We start from the raw sequence: 15,510 nt of genomic DNA on the forward strand, positions 1-15,510 counted from the left end.
TTGTTATGTCCGTGAGAGATTTGTTTGGGAGTTTGATTTTTTCATTAGCGAAGAAAGATTTTTGAGACATAATAATAATGTGAACGATCTGATTTAAGAGACTTTGATTTGTGTCTGAATTGGGGTCTTAACTTTGCCCCTGTCACAAGTAGTGTGCCTCAGCTTTTGTCTTGTCCCTTCTTTAATTTGGACAAAAAGATTTATGAGATGCATTTGATGGGGACTTTAATTTCTGTACGGCTTTCAAAGTGCAAATATATGAAGTATGACCGTGTTAGAAATTAGAATACACAAATGAGTTACGAACCCAGAATACATATTCAAAAAATATATTAAATTATATATATATTTATACAAAAATATATAATAATTAATTTTTATATATGTGTAGCATTTTTTTATATGAAGTAATAGCGAAAAAATAGATTATAAATAAATAAGTTTAATTATTTTATCCGTCTTTATAGTTTAATCAAATTTTTATTTAAATTCTTATATTTTTAATTAAGTTCTTAGAGTGACAAAAATATTAGAATTAATCGAATATTTAAAATAAATCTATTTAATATTTGATTGAATATTTTATTTTATTTAATATAATATTTCTAATTCTAACATTTTTATTACTGTAGAAACTTAGTTATAAAATCTGATATAGTATAGAAATTTAATAAAAAAATAAATATAAAGATTTATTTAAAAATTTAATGAAATTATAGAGATAAAAAAGTAATTAAACCAAATAAGTATGGGACTCCTGCTAAAATTATTAGTCCAACTCAACATTTTTGTAATGGGTTCATTTATAAAATTTAAAAGATTATTTTGATCATTTATATACCTATATTTATTCTTCGTATCGACTAGTAATAAACCACTAAATGATCTTTAATCAGTCGGATTAAAAGATATAACGAAAAAAAACTTATATTTCTTGGTAGTATTATACAAATGTAAATCCCCAATCTCTTGGTTTTTTTTTCTTCATCGAGAACAACAACTAAAGTTAGCAAGAAGATCGTATATTTTATACAAAATAAAAGTAAGATACTATATCTAATTGAAAATGCCTCTCTAGTACTCTCATGCTTCAAATTTGTGCCGTAAGTCTAGTTTATGCTCCTTTTCTTCAGCAATTTTCAAAGAGATGGATAATCTTCTCCAATTGCTGCGGCTTAGGGGACCTACCACTACTCCACTAGCTACATTGTAGTTTAATATTTAATAAGATTTATCTATTTTATGTTCTAAAAATATATGTTAAATTCATAAATTAAAATTTTTTTATTAAAAATATAAAAAATTTAAATTTTAAATATATTTATTAAACAAAAACATTTAAATTTATTTACTAACAATAAATTTATGTAAATTAAATCTTTTTAGTTTGACTAATGACAATTGTGATTGTGTTTGTCGTTATTTGTATCTTTTTTTTGGACTTTATATTTTTTGTCTATGGTGGGTTTGATAGTTTTTTTGATTGTAAGATATTTTTTCGTTCTAGCAGGTTAAGCATAATCCGTTAGGTCTGTCACTAGTTAATAGATCATTGTATACATAAGGTAGAATTCGAATCATGGACATTTAGTTAAGCGAATAAGTGAATTAACAACTCGAATAAATTAAGTTGATTTTTTTGGGCTTAATATTGTTCTTAATCTTTTCATACTTGTTCGTTTTTGCAAAAGCCACCTCCTCTGCCAAAAACTTTGAAGCAATTCTTCTTGAGTTAATTACAATTGATTTTTTTTTATTCTTTTACTGAGTAATCATACTCTTAGTTTTAAGCTTTTACAATCTCTTTGCAACTATGCATGCGCTTTCGAAAGTTAATAGATAAAAGGAATAAAAGATCTTACATGTGCATTCAATGTATAAGGTATTGTGTTGATTCATATATTTATCTATCATTATTATCAGATGAAATTTAGACTTTAATTTAACTGAAGTTCATATCTCATTTATTGAATAGTATAATATATGTGACTTGATATAATTGATTTGTTTGGATAAGCTTCTAAAATTTATTTTTTTGAGTTATGTTTTTTAAAAAAATATTTTAAAAAGATTTTAAGTTTACATATTTTATATACAAAAAATTTATCTATTAATTATATTTAGTATAATAATATAAAAATATTTATTTATTTATTTATTTATAAAAAATATTTTTTTAAAAAATATAAATTATAATTAAAAAAATATTTTTTTAATTTTTTTAATATTTTTATTTTTATTATTAAAAATTTATTAAATATATTATAAATAAAAAAATATTAATATTTTTTTAACAACTTAATAATACATAAATAAGCTTAATATCTAGTATATTTTATGTGCAAATAATATTACTAGCAAAATATACAAATTTCCATCCTTATGGTCTAGAAATTTCGCTTCGAATCTCACTTCTAACTTAAAAAAAAAAAAGAAAAAGTATGCGGCTCCCACCTTTGTTATAATCAGAGCATGGTATAAAATTGATACTAAAGTTACATAAAGATTTCCTGTCCAGCTAAACTTTATGGTACACATCATGTGACAGAAATAATTAACCAGTGCAAGAGAATTTACATATTGAGGTCAAGTAGAATGTATATATACTAGTAGAACTCTGAATGAAAATTATCCCCATTCAAGCATTCAACAATTTCTTCAAATAGTTAAATTTACAGATTTGACATCTATATCATGTAAATTACTGCATGCGTCTATGATCTATGAAGGTAACAGTATCATGATCAGGAAAACAATTATATCCTGTTAGATTAACCTGCTATATAATTTTGAACTGAAAAATCAAAATCTGATACTGATAGTAACATGTTTAGTTTCTCTACCTCCACAGAGAGAAAAAGTTGTATCTGCAGTTTTGTTGCCATATGTGGCAGTGACTCTATATTCTCCTAAGAATCCAAAAATGCTGTAAGAACCATGTTCATCTGTCACTCCTTCTGCATGACCAGTTTGCCATTCTTGAAGAAGCTTGTCCACAACATCACCTGATGGAAGGTTTCTGAAATCATTGTCTGTGAGGCACATTTGGTAGCATCCTTGTGGATGGAGTGCAGTCCATAGCATTATCCCATTCACTGAAGGATGAGAGAAGCCTTCCCTCAACACTTGTTCCAAATAAATAGCCTAAATATGGTAGCAAAGAAATTCACTAAATCAAGAAAATGCTGCTACCAACAAGGATGTTGGCACATTAGTAGAGGCATGCTACAATCCTAGAAAAAAATTGGGGTGTTTTTGATTTGCATTTTCATTTTCAGTATTTTCTGTTTCTTAGATTTTGCGAAAAAATGAAAATGCAAACTAAACACACCTTGATTTGAAACACTAGATGAATTACCTGAGTATCTTTATCAAGTGTCTTGCTAATATCAACCTCAGTTAGCCAAATAGGAAGGTTGAGTGTTGCCAACTTGTCTATGATGGCTCTCATAAGGGGAAGATTTGGAACTGTGAAGTGACTTTCTAGGCCAATTCCATCCATGAACACACCATTTTGTTGCAATTCTCTGAGCCTTGAGATATATGTGTCAACAGTTGAATTCACATCACTGCATGTTTCCACCACATTGAAGTCATTCATGAAAACGGTAGCTAATGGATCAGATTTATGTGCAGTTTCAAAGAAATGCAATGTGGCATCAGGTCCAAGCCTTTTCTCATAGAAATCAAAGTGAAGCATTTCATTGCTGACATCCCAATGTATGAATTCTTCTCTGTATTGGTTCATAAGACTTTGAATTCTTGAATCAACAGCAGCTTGTAATTGAATTCCGGTAAGGTTTCGCGCCCATGCAGGCGTGTACTTAGGATCTTCCCAGAAGATATTGTGACCTCTAGCTATGATTTTGTTTGCTCTAACAAATTGTAGCATTTGATCTGAAATTGTGTAATTGACCTTGCCTTGATCAGCTTCTGTGGCATACCATTTTAGCTCATTTTCAAATACTGCAGCATTGAATCTTTTCACAAACCAATTCTGTGCAGAACAATTAAAAAAGGTATGAACTAACTAACTACCAATTGAATGTAACTAAGTTTTATGGTTTAATGTACATGATGAGGAGAATGTTGCAAAACCTGATAGGGCATGTTGCCAAGAATGGTCTTGGCTATTGCAGATCCAAAAGGGAAGTCCTTTGAGATCTGCTCTATATTGATGGTGGCTCCTTGCATTCTCTTCCCATTGCTATCTGACACATGAATCGTTACGGCTTGCTTTCGATGCTATCAAATTGGAAAAGATTAAAATATGTTTAGGATGCTGAATTAGACAAAAAAGGAATAAAATACTTATAATTTAGAACAATATCAATCTCATTTCATGTCATAGGCACATGTATCTTTTTCCTTATTTTTGAATGTTATGTGCATATTTGAAGGAAAACATGGTGCATTATGTTATGCTGAAATCTTGGAGCTACAAAAAAGAAAAAAAGTTGATTGTACTAACAGTGTTAATAAGGTACTCTTGATTGAATCTCCATTGCTGCTTAGTAAATGGCTGCAGTGATGGGCTAGCTAACTCTATATTTATATCTTTACCATCAGTGTTCTGCATCATTATAAAATCATTAATAATGCTAATTTTTGGACAATGCCATTAACTAATAATGCTGAAAAGACAGCATAGCTAAAGTACCTGAAAGAAGAGCATAGATGAAGTAGAAGGCCAATTAAGAAGAAATCCACCTTTAAGAAATGACCAGCATCCACTCTTGGCCAAAACTGTTCCTATGCAATCATAGGTTTCATTTTCTGTTTGCAAGCTTGCCCTTATTAGACCTGAACTTGAACCTTCAATTCTCACCCAAACTATAGTGTTTTTTTAATAAACAGAGAAGGTGCAATTAGGTATCATATTCAACACTCTAATATAAAATGTGCAAAGAAACATCTATATTCAATGGTGTAAATTTGATTGACAAAGACCATGGGCAAGGAAATCCATGGTTTTAATAAATCATTATTTAACTTATTTCCATAGCAACATCAATCCGTTGTAGTCTAGGTGGTTAGGATACTCGGCTCTCACCCGAGAGACCCGGGTTCAAGTCCCGGCAACGGAAAAATTTTTATGAAAATTTTGTTTTCAATTCTCTGATATAGAAGAGTGTAGAAAGAGCATAACCGTACTGGAGAAAGAGTAGATAGTGTCTTGTGTAAGGCTATGGAGAATGAATGAAGGGCCATCAACTGCATACAAGGCAACGGCATGTTGAACTCCTCCAGATTGTGGCTGACTCTCAAAAACTCCACCATTGTAAAGTGGCTTCTCAGGTTCCTCTTTGCACTGAAACAAACAAAAATAACATATATTTTAGCTTTCTGAAAATGGCACTTCTTCATCAGTGATATCAGGTGATGAGTTTATTACTATATTGTACCTCAGTGTAAGCAGTGGAATCATACATGGGTCCATCTGCAGCACATAGAAACAAAACACAATAAAAAAAATGTACTTATAGAAATCAAGTTTAAAGGAGGAAATAGGAATAAGAAAGAACCATGTAAAGGAGAAACCAAACAAGTCCCTACGAAGAGGACTAAAACCATAAAGAATGGAATAATGTCCTGCATGGTTGGACCTGAAGTTTAATTTGAATCTATAGAATGACAATGATGAATGAAAAACCTTTTTTGACAGTGCAAGGAATTATAAGGAAGTGGTTTAGCATTATATACAATACAATACAATTCAACACAAAGACCCGTGTATATATATAGTATCAGTGAATCCAACAAAGGTTGATGCGACAAAAATTGTGAGGTGGATTTGGATTTTTTTGGAGGTGTGATATTTGATATCACAAGGGAAACAGTACAGTGTACCCTCTACTTCTTCAATTCACATGTTGATTGAAGGTGAAGGAGAGGTTCATGTGACTCTTGTTAATAAAACTCCAATTATGTAATAACTAGCTTGTTGCCAACACGTTTTTGCTATAGTATGTTATTGCAATAGCATCAACTTCAAAATGATATTTGCTAATTCCAAAGTGCAGTATTTAATTTGTAGTAATAAAAACATGTACCATAAGCTGCTTTGTATATTAGTTACTTCTGTTTATAGTTGACCTACTACAGATTATGAAGGGTGCATAAATTTTTTTTGGTGAAAGTAGTTGAGTGATTTACAAATAAGGACTATATGTTTGGTAGATGTTGCACAACTTCATAAAACCACTTCCCAAATGACACAAATAATTATTAACCCATTAATTTTCAGTTGTTATATATATAGACATATAATAAAAAAATATCTTGAAAATTGTGGTTCCATGGTAATAAGATGGAAAACCGTACTACCAAGAATGTTGTAGCTAAAATCTTCAGTTTTTGATAATGAAATTAAATTAATATGAAACAGTGCTGATCAAGTGATGAATGTCACATGAGAATCATCACCAAGAAGAACATGATGATGAGCATGCGCACACTTCATATTGGGACCATTTAAATATAGGAATGTGCATTTCCATTTAAGTTTTAAGGGATGGAGTGTTTCTCTGTACAAGTAAACATTAATAAAGCCTATGCTTCGAGTATGGGACACAGCATGGGAGACTCAAAGTCCCGCAAGCAAAGCCACATGAAGTGAACTTTGAAACACAATTCCAAACTTTACCTTTTAAGTGAAGTATCAAGCATGCTTTCCTATTGTCCCTTTGATATGCCCATTACAAATTCTCTTTTTGGTGTCTTGGACCAAATGCTGAAAAGGCTTGGGTGAGTTTTAGGAAGCGCCCCTTTAGAAGAGGCGTTTCAAGCCCGGTTATTTTTTGGTTTCGTGGCATCGTTTGAATTTGACACGTGATGATATAGCTGCTAGTCTCGTGCAACGAGAAGAACGGTGAAACCTGCAATCGGAAAGATCCCATTTTTTATTAATTACATTTTTGGCTGGTGTGTTTGTGGTGGAAACATGATACATAAATATTACGCAAGTAGCATTTAACTATTTTTTTGAGAGTAAGATTTTTTTTTTGCCACGAACGACGGGCTGTTCAGTTGGGCATTGCGACCTATTTTTTATAGAAACCTTTTGAGAGATTAGCGATGGACTTTTTGGTAGCTGGCTTCTATATATTTTTTTGAATTATGTTAGTAAAATTCTTTAAAGAAAAAATGTCAATGAATAAGACCTAATGTAATTGCAGCCGAGGCTTGGGTTAGATGGCCACTTTGTGTGCTTCCTATAGAGCTGCACCGGGTTCAAGTTCTTATGGAGGAATATAGAACTATTTATGTATACTCCCATATAATGTGTGTGAGTGAGTTGTGTGGGTGTGTAATACATGGGTGTATGGATGTAATGTCTAGAATTGGGGGTTTGTCCAATCTACTTGACTAAAAAAAAAAAAAACCTAATGTAATTTAGAATAAAATTTTAAAAGTGTTTGAGCTAAAGCCTTTCACAAAAATAGGTATCTCAAATTAGATAAAAAAAAATAATATAACTAATAAGTTATATTCTAATATTTATCTCTATACCAGAAATAACATATTAAAATTTTATAAAAAATAAAACGAATTTACCAATTTAATGTGTGCAATATTGAACTACTCTTTCTCTCAAATTTCTTTTTCTTTTCTACACCGAGAAGCACTCTTCTCTCCCTCACGGTTTAATTTTCTTTCTTTCAAAAAAAAAAAAAAAAAAAAAAGATGCATTAGCTCAGATTATGCAAAAGCATAACATGAAAAAAATGTGAATCAATGTAGCAATGTTAGGACTATAATTCCATAAGATGGATATCACGTTAGTCCCTTTGATCCAAAGTCAGATAGAAAATCCATCATTTTCAAAAGACAATAGTTACTGTATTAGTGTTTGCATTAGTGTTTCCAGTGGGATTTTGCTGCACCTCTCACTGTCTATCTCGTGGTGGAAATTGATGCTCAACCGGCTGAGGCCAGGGTGTAGAAGGGAGGGGCATAGTGGCCCTGGCAGTTCATTACAAAAATAAAATATATATCAATCTCCCTCTCTTTTTCCTTCTTCTATTAAGGCAGAAAGTTTACGTGGATTCAACCCAGTAGCATAGTCAAGCAGTCTCAATTCGAAAACAAAAAATAACTTTAGAACACGAATATAAAAACCTTTACATATATTTTCAACTTTAAAAAATAATTCACTGAACCGCCCTACATCATTATCGCCGAATCCACCAGTCAAGAATTGTAAATTCAGAAAACCTGTTTCTATAATAAATATTAGTAACGCAGTCACTTTTTAAATTAACGTTACCATCCAAGGTGAAATAAAAAAGCAACAAAAAAAAAATCCACATAACCATTGTTTTTGGTGTCAAGGTTACGGAGGAGCCTAGAATGCCTCTTCTGAACTCACCTATTTTCTCTTGGTTTTTATTTTACAGAAACTTATTAATTAAGAGGATTTTTATCAGAAAATATAAAAAATTTAAAAGTTTTTATATATTTATTAAAGTTTTTTAAAAAACTTTTACTAATCAATAATCATAATCATATTAGCTTAATCTTTTTCCTTTTCTAATTTCGAAAGGTTATTTACAAGCAAAACAAGAAGAGTAAATGTTAATTTTTTTTTTCAAATTTTGTGTAGGTTAATTGGTTCTTCTAATATCTGAATTAAATTAATATACCAAATTAACTTTACTTTTTTTGGTGGGAGAACGGGGTGAAGGACCCAAGACAGCACAAAAAACTAGAAAAACAAACCAGAAAAACAAAACAGGGCTGAGTAATCAATAGGGCTGAAAGTGAGCCGAGCTGAACCGAGCTAGATCAAGTCCAAGCTCGACTCACAAAAATTGAACTTAACTCACGGCTCGACTCATTAATAATCGATCCTATTTCTTAAGCTCAAGTTCGGCTCACCGAAAACTCATGAGCTGGCTCGAGCTCACAAGCTAGCTCAAATAATAGAAACATAAATATATAATCTATAATTCTATATCAATAAATTATAATTTATATATTTTAAAAAATATTTAAAAAATCAATTTTATATATTGTTATATATCAATAAATTATAAATTTTTTATTTATGCCCTACATCAAAATTATATGTAAAAAATAAATATAAAATTTTAAATAATTATGATCATTAATATATATATATATATATATATATATATATATATATATATTACTATTTCATATGTATGTATATAATATTAAAAGTATATATCAAATGCATATAAGATATGTGTATTAATAATTATATATAATCAAATCAGTTCATGAGCTAATTAGTTGAGCTTATCCAAACTCAAGCTCGACTCATTTAATTTATGAGTTCAATTTCAAGCTCAAGTTTGACTCACTAGCTTACGAGCTTAGCTTATTGAGCTATTAACGAGTCGAGCTCAAACTAGCTCGTGAGCAGGCTTGACTCACTTCCTGCCCTAGTAAGCAAGCTCCTCTTATTCTAAAAGATCCTAGCTAGACTATCCATGGCAATTGCATAATACGTATCCGGGGGTGCTGCATCAAAAAGATGAAGGTCGAAGGGGAGGTCATGGCCTTTCTTGGCAAGAATATCAACCACTGTGTTCGCCTCACGAAGGGTATGAATAAACTCCACTTTTTGGATTCTGCTGGTAAGTATATTTATATCAGACACACTTGACAAAATTGATAGCCGTCGTAGAATTTGATTCAATGATCACTTGTTGAACTTATTTAGCACAAGCAATCTGCAATCCTTTGATTATTCCCCATAACTCCGCATGCATGATAGAACAACTTCCCAAGTTGCACATAAAGGCCACTATAAATCTGCCCAAACTGTCCCTCAGAATTCCATTGCAGGTTGCATTGTTGTTTGGGGAGAGACCATCTGATTAGAAGATCATGAGAAGGAGACTTCCTTAAAGTGGCAAGACAACTGGTGGTAGCTTGAAAGATCTCATGGCTGCGAATCTTATTGTTATCCTTTTTTGCGATAAAAGTATAGAAGAGAAAATGGTGTTTGATGAATAGAAAAATAAAGCTGATATTATTGCTTGTATTGCAACTAATAATATATCGTGTCTACGTTCTGCAGAGTAAAGGGTATTTATACATATGATAGAATCAAGAATGGAGACGAGACCTTTCAACCATTTTTTGTTACATTGTGGACTATTCCTTTATCATTCTCCCTCAAACTCAAGGGTACTTTTGCGTTTGAATCTGGTGAATGTGTGTAGAGATAAAGGTTTAGTGTAAAGATCAGCCACTTGATCAACACCCGGAATGTGCACAATGTGAAGTTGGTTCTGATTCACCTTCTCCCTTACAAAATAAAGTCTTAAGTTCAAAGTGCTTGCTTCTATGATGAAAGGATAGGATTTGCTAAGAGTTGATCCGTGCTTTAAGTTATCACAATATATAACTAGAATGCTGGAAGTTTTGAAGTGCAATTCACATAGCAAATTCTGTAACCAGGTGATTTCTGTAACACACGGCTGCTTCTTGCTAGACCATGCTACTAGGTTCTGTCTTAGATAAACACAATACCCTGAGGTCTTCGATCATCCGAATCAGAGGCCTAATCAGCATCTGAAAGGGAAAAAATATGCAAGTCAGAAGAGGGGTGGAAAATGTGGAATAAGAGTCCTTGGTCACTTGTTCCAGCTAAGTATCTAAGGATACGTTTAACAGCTTTCATTGTGCTACTTTATTCACTGAGTAAGATATTTAGGGTCTTGTCAAAGTACAATATTGAAGAGCACCAACTACTGCTCGATAATTTGTTGGATTAGAATAAGAAGCGGCTCTAGATTGTGTAAGTTCCTAAGATATATTTTATAATAAAAATTGATTTTGGTGATTAATTTTAGAATGGTGAAAATTCAAGTGCAGTCAACTTTACGTAAAGTTGATAGTTGAGAGCCATTAAATTAAATGAAAATTTAGTTAAATTAATTTAATCATCTAACGGCTCTCAAGTATCAACTTCACATGAAGTCGACTACACCTGAGTTTTTACCTTTTAGAATACATTTAGTATAGTTGTATAAAAAATTCATAAATCCTAAACTCTAATAATATAAAAATAAAATATTGGATAAAAGTGCTAATATTAATAAAAAAGTGTTGACTCTAATATTTTTCGATTAAAAAAATTTAATGATAATTAATCATTTATTTTACTACTTTATATTTTTGTTTATTTTAGAGGATATTTTTTCAAAGAATTTAATTAATTTGTGCCCTAAAATAAAGTTATTATTAGTATATAGAAGTTTTTAAATTTTTTATTTAATAAATAAATAACAAATATATTGAAAATTTTAACTTTATATTTTTTATACAAACTTTTTTAATTAATAATATTAAAATATTACTAAACAATTTTTTAAAATTTATAATTTTTATCACATGTGAGTCTTACAACATTAGTTTAAAAATAATTAGATTCTCACATTCTTATTTTACCGATTTCTCTCAATTTAAATGAGCTTTATTCATTTTTAATATATATTAATTCAATTATTTTCTTTTGATTTATTATTCTTATAATTGTTGTGTGTATATATATTGTGTTAAAATTGATTGATAATAAAAATTAGAAAAAGATAAAAAAAAATCTTTTATATTAGCTTTTCTGAATTCTGATGCATACTTTCTTTGTATCACTCCAAGAGAAAAAAAACAACTAAAAATTTATCACATGGGTATGAGTTACAGATTGGAGTTACACACAAGCACCTCTTATGATCGGTCATTGGGACCACGATATTAATGACTATTGCAGAGCAGTCTGGTGTGTCTCCACACTAGTAGATTAATAAATGACATTGATTCAGTTTTGGACAGACATCACCCAATGGATGAAACTTGAATGTGACGTGAATCAGACAGATCCCTCATAAACCAAAACTTGAGCTCCTTACTATCTTTGCCTTCAAGCAAACTATGGTCTCGCGATGCCTTGTCTCAGATACCCTTCATTCAAGCCTATGTATCTATGCACTCTGTTCCTTCACATTTATCACCGCTACAACATTATTTTTAATGTTATTTTTCTCATTTCCTTCTAACAATAATTCTGACTGCTGCTGCCTCTTTGATTCAATTCCAAGACTGTCACAGAAATTTGGACAACGAATAATGTATATTTCTAAGTCATCCATTACTTTTTACCTTGTTTAGAAATTAAGAGGATAGCTAATATATCATTACTCTTAAACGAACTTACAGTTACAATGATTACAAATGGCTAAGGAATATGACAACAACAACAACTGACATTACAGTATTACACCACACCAGTTCACATTTTACAGAACTAATAACAGCACAACATTTATCAACCAAACAAGCCGCACAATCTTTGAATGTTCTCTTAAAATCGAATCAAATGAATTATATCACTGATGCTATCAAGGGAATAGAATGCTTATGTGCTTCAGAATGGAGATGAACAAATAGCCCTCCTTATTTGAAACCAAAAACAATGAGTTAACTATGTGGAAATGGGATATCACAGAGAAAAATTCTCATCAATCCCCCACCACTGATATCATTAGCTACTTGATGTGACCGAGGAAGATTTCTTGGACTTTCTGCTCATGGAAATCTTCTTGTAAACATGCTTGGTTCTGAATGACATCCAAATGTCCAAGAAGAAACCAAGTACACATGCTGCAGTCATGACTACAAAGACTAGCCTGTAACAGTGGCCTCCCACACAGGTGTTGCCTCCTCCGGCAGTGGTGGTAGCTTCCATATCGTAGAGTATGCCGGCAAGCAGGCCCGAAAAGAGGAAAGATCCAAGGGGAAGGTTGAGGATGAGAATGTTGTAGATGAGACCATAGTATTTGAGCCCAAATAGCTCAGAGGCTGCTGGAACTGTAATAGCCATTCTCACTCCATAGCATATGCCAACTACAGTAGACCCAATATAGAGAGAACCAGGCATAGCCATTGCCAGAAGTATGTAACCCACAGCCATCAGAATCTGAGATGCTGCATTCCAAAGAGGTCTAGGAGTTGCAGCCTTCCTGTGAGAACCCAAAAGGAACAAAATAGTTAGTTCAGTAGAATCCATCTAACATCTTCAATCTCACTAGTGTAGTCCCTAGAATTAGGCTTGTTGCATCGTTGGTTAAAGTAGGTATTGGGATTTCAATTGTCAATTATAGCAGTTGAAAATATTTTTTCACCTAATTTTCCTACCTTCCAACAAAAGTTATGGTCTAGCCTTCTAAAACGGGATATTTAGAAACACAACAGTGGAATCCAATAAGATTTTAAACCAAAAAAGGGACGATCCCACATATCTTATCTTAGAACAATTCAATACTATAAATCAAATATACGCATCAGAAAGTGACTGAAAACAAAGTAATTAACTGTATATGATGGTTACTTATGATCAAAGTATCATCATAGATTTCCTGATATTTAAATAACGTAATGTGAGCATTGTTTAATGGAATATTTGGAATTGACAAAACTGACCACGCAGATACATAGAATATTACGGGAAGATACCTGATGAAGTGCTCCGAAACCGAACCCGAAACGATTCTTCCAAAGAAGCCCCAAATGCTGGTCAAAGACACAAAGATAGAAACGTCGGTGTACCCGAGGGCCAAACCGATTTGACCCATATTATTCTGAACCGCCATTCCTGTTCCAACCCCACACAGAAACGACACAAACAGTATCCAAAAATCAACGCTCCTCAGCACCTCCGATATAGTGTGCTCCTCCCCGATAGCCGCCCTTCCCTTCTCTAGAATCACCACAGCCGTCTCCTCCTCTGCCGCCGCAGCCGCCACCGCCGCCGCTTCCTCCTCCCTGTTGCCGTTCTGAAGCAGAGGCTCGTTCACCCGCTGGCCGTTCTGACCCTCGATGTCCAGAACCGGTTTCAATAGCTTCTCTGAGAAGTAAGCGTGAATGGGAATGGCCAACGGCGCCGCCAGCAAAACGAGCAAAACTCCGGTGAACACGCGAGAGAACAAGGTACTAGGGTTGGGGATGAACCCGTAGGCCAAGAGGTAAACTGCGACGACGACCGCAACGGCGTTGAATATGCCGAAGTACTTGGACTCTTCTGTATCGGCGGCGGCGGTCGACTTCGCCGGCGGAACCTCATGGAGGAAGAAGATTCCGGAGACGCAAACTGCGAGGGGGATGAGAGCGAGCATGAGGAGGAAGGCAGCAGGGTCATCGGAGAAGAGAGCGGAGCAAAGGCTGGTGAAGATGGCGGTGCTCAGCCCTACAAAGCCCTTGAGAATGCCGGAGACGGGACCACGGTTTCTCCGGAAGTTGCGTATGCAAGTGACGAGCACCGCAGTGTTCATCCACGTGGTGCTGTTCCCTCCCATGCAGAGAAAAACACACATCTACAGTAATGATTCAGTGAAAGTGTAAGATCAAATTACTATTTACTAGTTTGTTAGAGCGGTTACAACTTACAAATTCTGTTGTAACAAACTCGTACCTGCCAGTAAGGGAGGGGTTGGATTTTCTGGCTGACGACGAGCCACTGGACGCCGTATGCGATGAGGCCTTCGAGGGAGCCTATGAGGAGGATGGACCACGTGGGGAGGCGGTCGGAGGCGAGGCCGGCAACGAGGCCGAATGCCTTTCCGATGTCTTTGGCGACGGAGAGGGAGTTGAGCTCCACCTGAGTGAGGTGCATGAGGGACTTGAGTGCGTCGGAGTAGTTGGAGAAGGTGTAGTTGTTGCCGGAGATACACTGGATCCACACGGCAGCCACGAAGCCCAGCCACTTGCTGGCAGTGGAGACACGGGATCCCGCCGAGAAGGAGGAGCTTCCCATTCTATTCTAAAAAAATTGAAGCTTTCTGGTAAGATTTGCTTTCTTTCTTTTGGGGTTTGGGTTTGGGACGCATTCGTAGCGGCCACCGGTTATCTTATAGGTGGATATTAACAAATAAGAACACGTTTTGAGAGCTTGAGGTAGAAGATTCGGGGCAGCACTCAGTAAATAACGTTAACGGTAAGGGTGGATTAAAGAAGTGGTAAGTTGCGCAACTTGGGGGAGTATGACCTGGAGTAGACAGAGGATTTATGGTGGGGCCTGCCTTTGGAGGCCGTGGTACCATTTGGAAACACTTCAATTTCGATATTTTATTGTATTTGACCGTACATAACGGAGGCAGCCGCAGTCGCCGACCTTGTAGGGCCTAAAACCATTCTCCTCCACTCGATTCATACTCATACAGTATCGTATCTATGTACAATTAAGGCTTGGATAATGCCACTATGATAATGACATTTTCTTTTAATTACAATATTAAAACGAAATCATCAAACAAATTACTCAAATCCAGTAATAAGTAACGGCAATTCCTCTTTCCTCCACAAACTAAACTTAATAAAAAAAATAACAATTTCTAAAAAAAAAAAATTGAACAATAAAATACTATCATCATCCTATATATAAGCATTTCGAAGTGATGAGCCTGAAGTTATTATCTCTGTATTTAAAAAAAAATAAATTATAAATATGACAAAAAATATTAGAAAAACATATAACTTTGA

General features: G+C 33.7%; 2 protein-coding genes and 1 non-coding gene across 3 annotated transcripts; 1 reads left to right on the forward strand and 2 right to left on the reverse strand.

Annotated features, from left to right (window-relative positions):
• Nucleotides 1-2,580: 2,580 nt before the first annotated feature.
• Nucleotides 2,581-6,450, reverse strand: LOC112789068 (endo-1,4-beta-xylanase 5). The gene is made up of 8 exons (XM_025830811.3): nucleotides 5,526-6,450; nucleotides 5,406-5,440; nucleotides 5,155-5,311; nucleotides 4,661-4,833; nucleotides 4,472-4,573; nucleotides 4,099-4,245; nucleotides 3,359-3,997; nucleotides 2,581-3,144 (listed from the first exon to the last, which is right to left on the reverse strand). The coding sequence occupies exons 1-8, from the start codon at nucleotides 5,596-5,598 to the stop codon at nucleotides 2,803-2,805; spliced, it is 1,668 nt and encodes a 555-aa protein (XP_025686596.1). The 5' UTR covers nucleotides 5,599-6,450; the 3' UTR covers nucleotides 2,581-2,802.
• On the forward strand, nucleotides 5,015-5,087 carry TRNAE-CUC (transfer RNA glutamic acid (anticodon CUC)). Its single transcript has one exon. It is a non-coding gene; the product is annotated as a tRNA-Glu (tRNA).
• A 5,686-nt stretch (nucleotides 6,451-12,136) lies between the features above and the next one.
• On the reverse strand, nucleotides 12,137-15,288 carry LOC112789069 (protein NUCLEAR FUSION DEFECTIVE 4). Its single transcript, XM_025830812.3, has 3 exons — nucleotides 14,444-15,288; nucleotides 13,489-14,345; nucleotides 12,137-12,995 (listed from the first exon to the last, which is right to left on the reverse strand). Exons 1-3 carry the CDS (start codon nucleotides 14,783-14,785, stop codon nucleotides 12,518-12,520), a joined length of 1,677 nt encoding a protein of 558 aa, XP_025686597.1. The 5' UTR covers nucleotides 14,786-15,288; the 3' UTR covers nucleotides 12,137-12,517.
• Nucleotides 15,289-15,510: the final 222 nt, after the last annotated feature.

Source organism: Arachis hypogaea, chromosome 3 (genome assembly GCF_003086295.3).
Source record: "Arachis hypogaea cultivar Tifrunner chromosome 3, arahy.Tifrunner.gnm2.J5K5, whole genome shotgun sequence".
In the NCBI taxonomy this organism is placed as follows: Eukaryota; Viridiplantae; Streptophyta; class Magnoliopsida; order Fabales; family Fabaceae; genus Arachis; species Arachis hypogaea.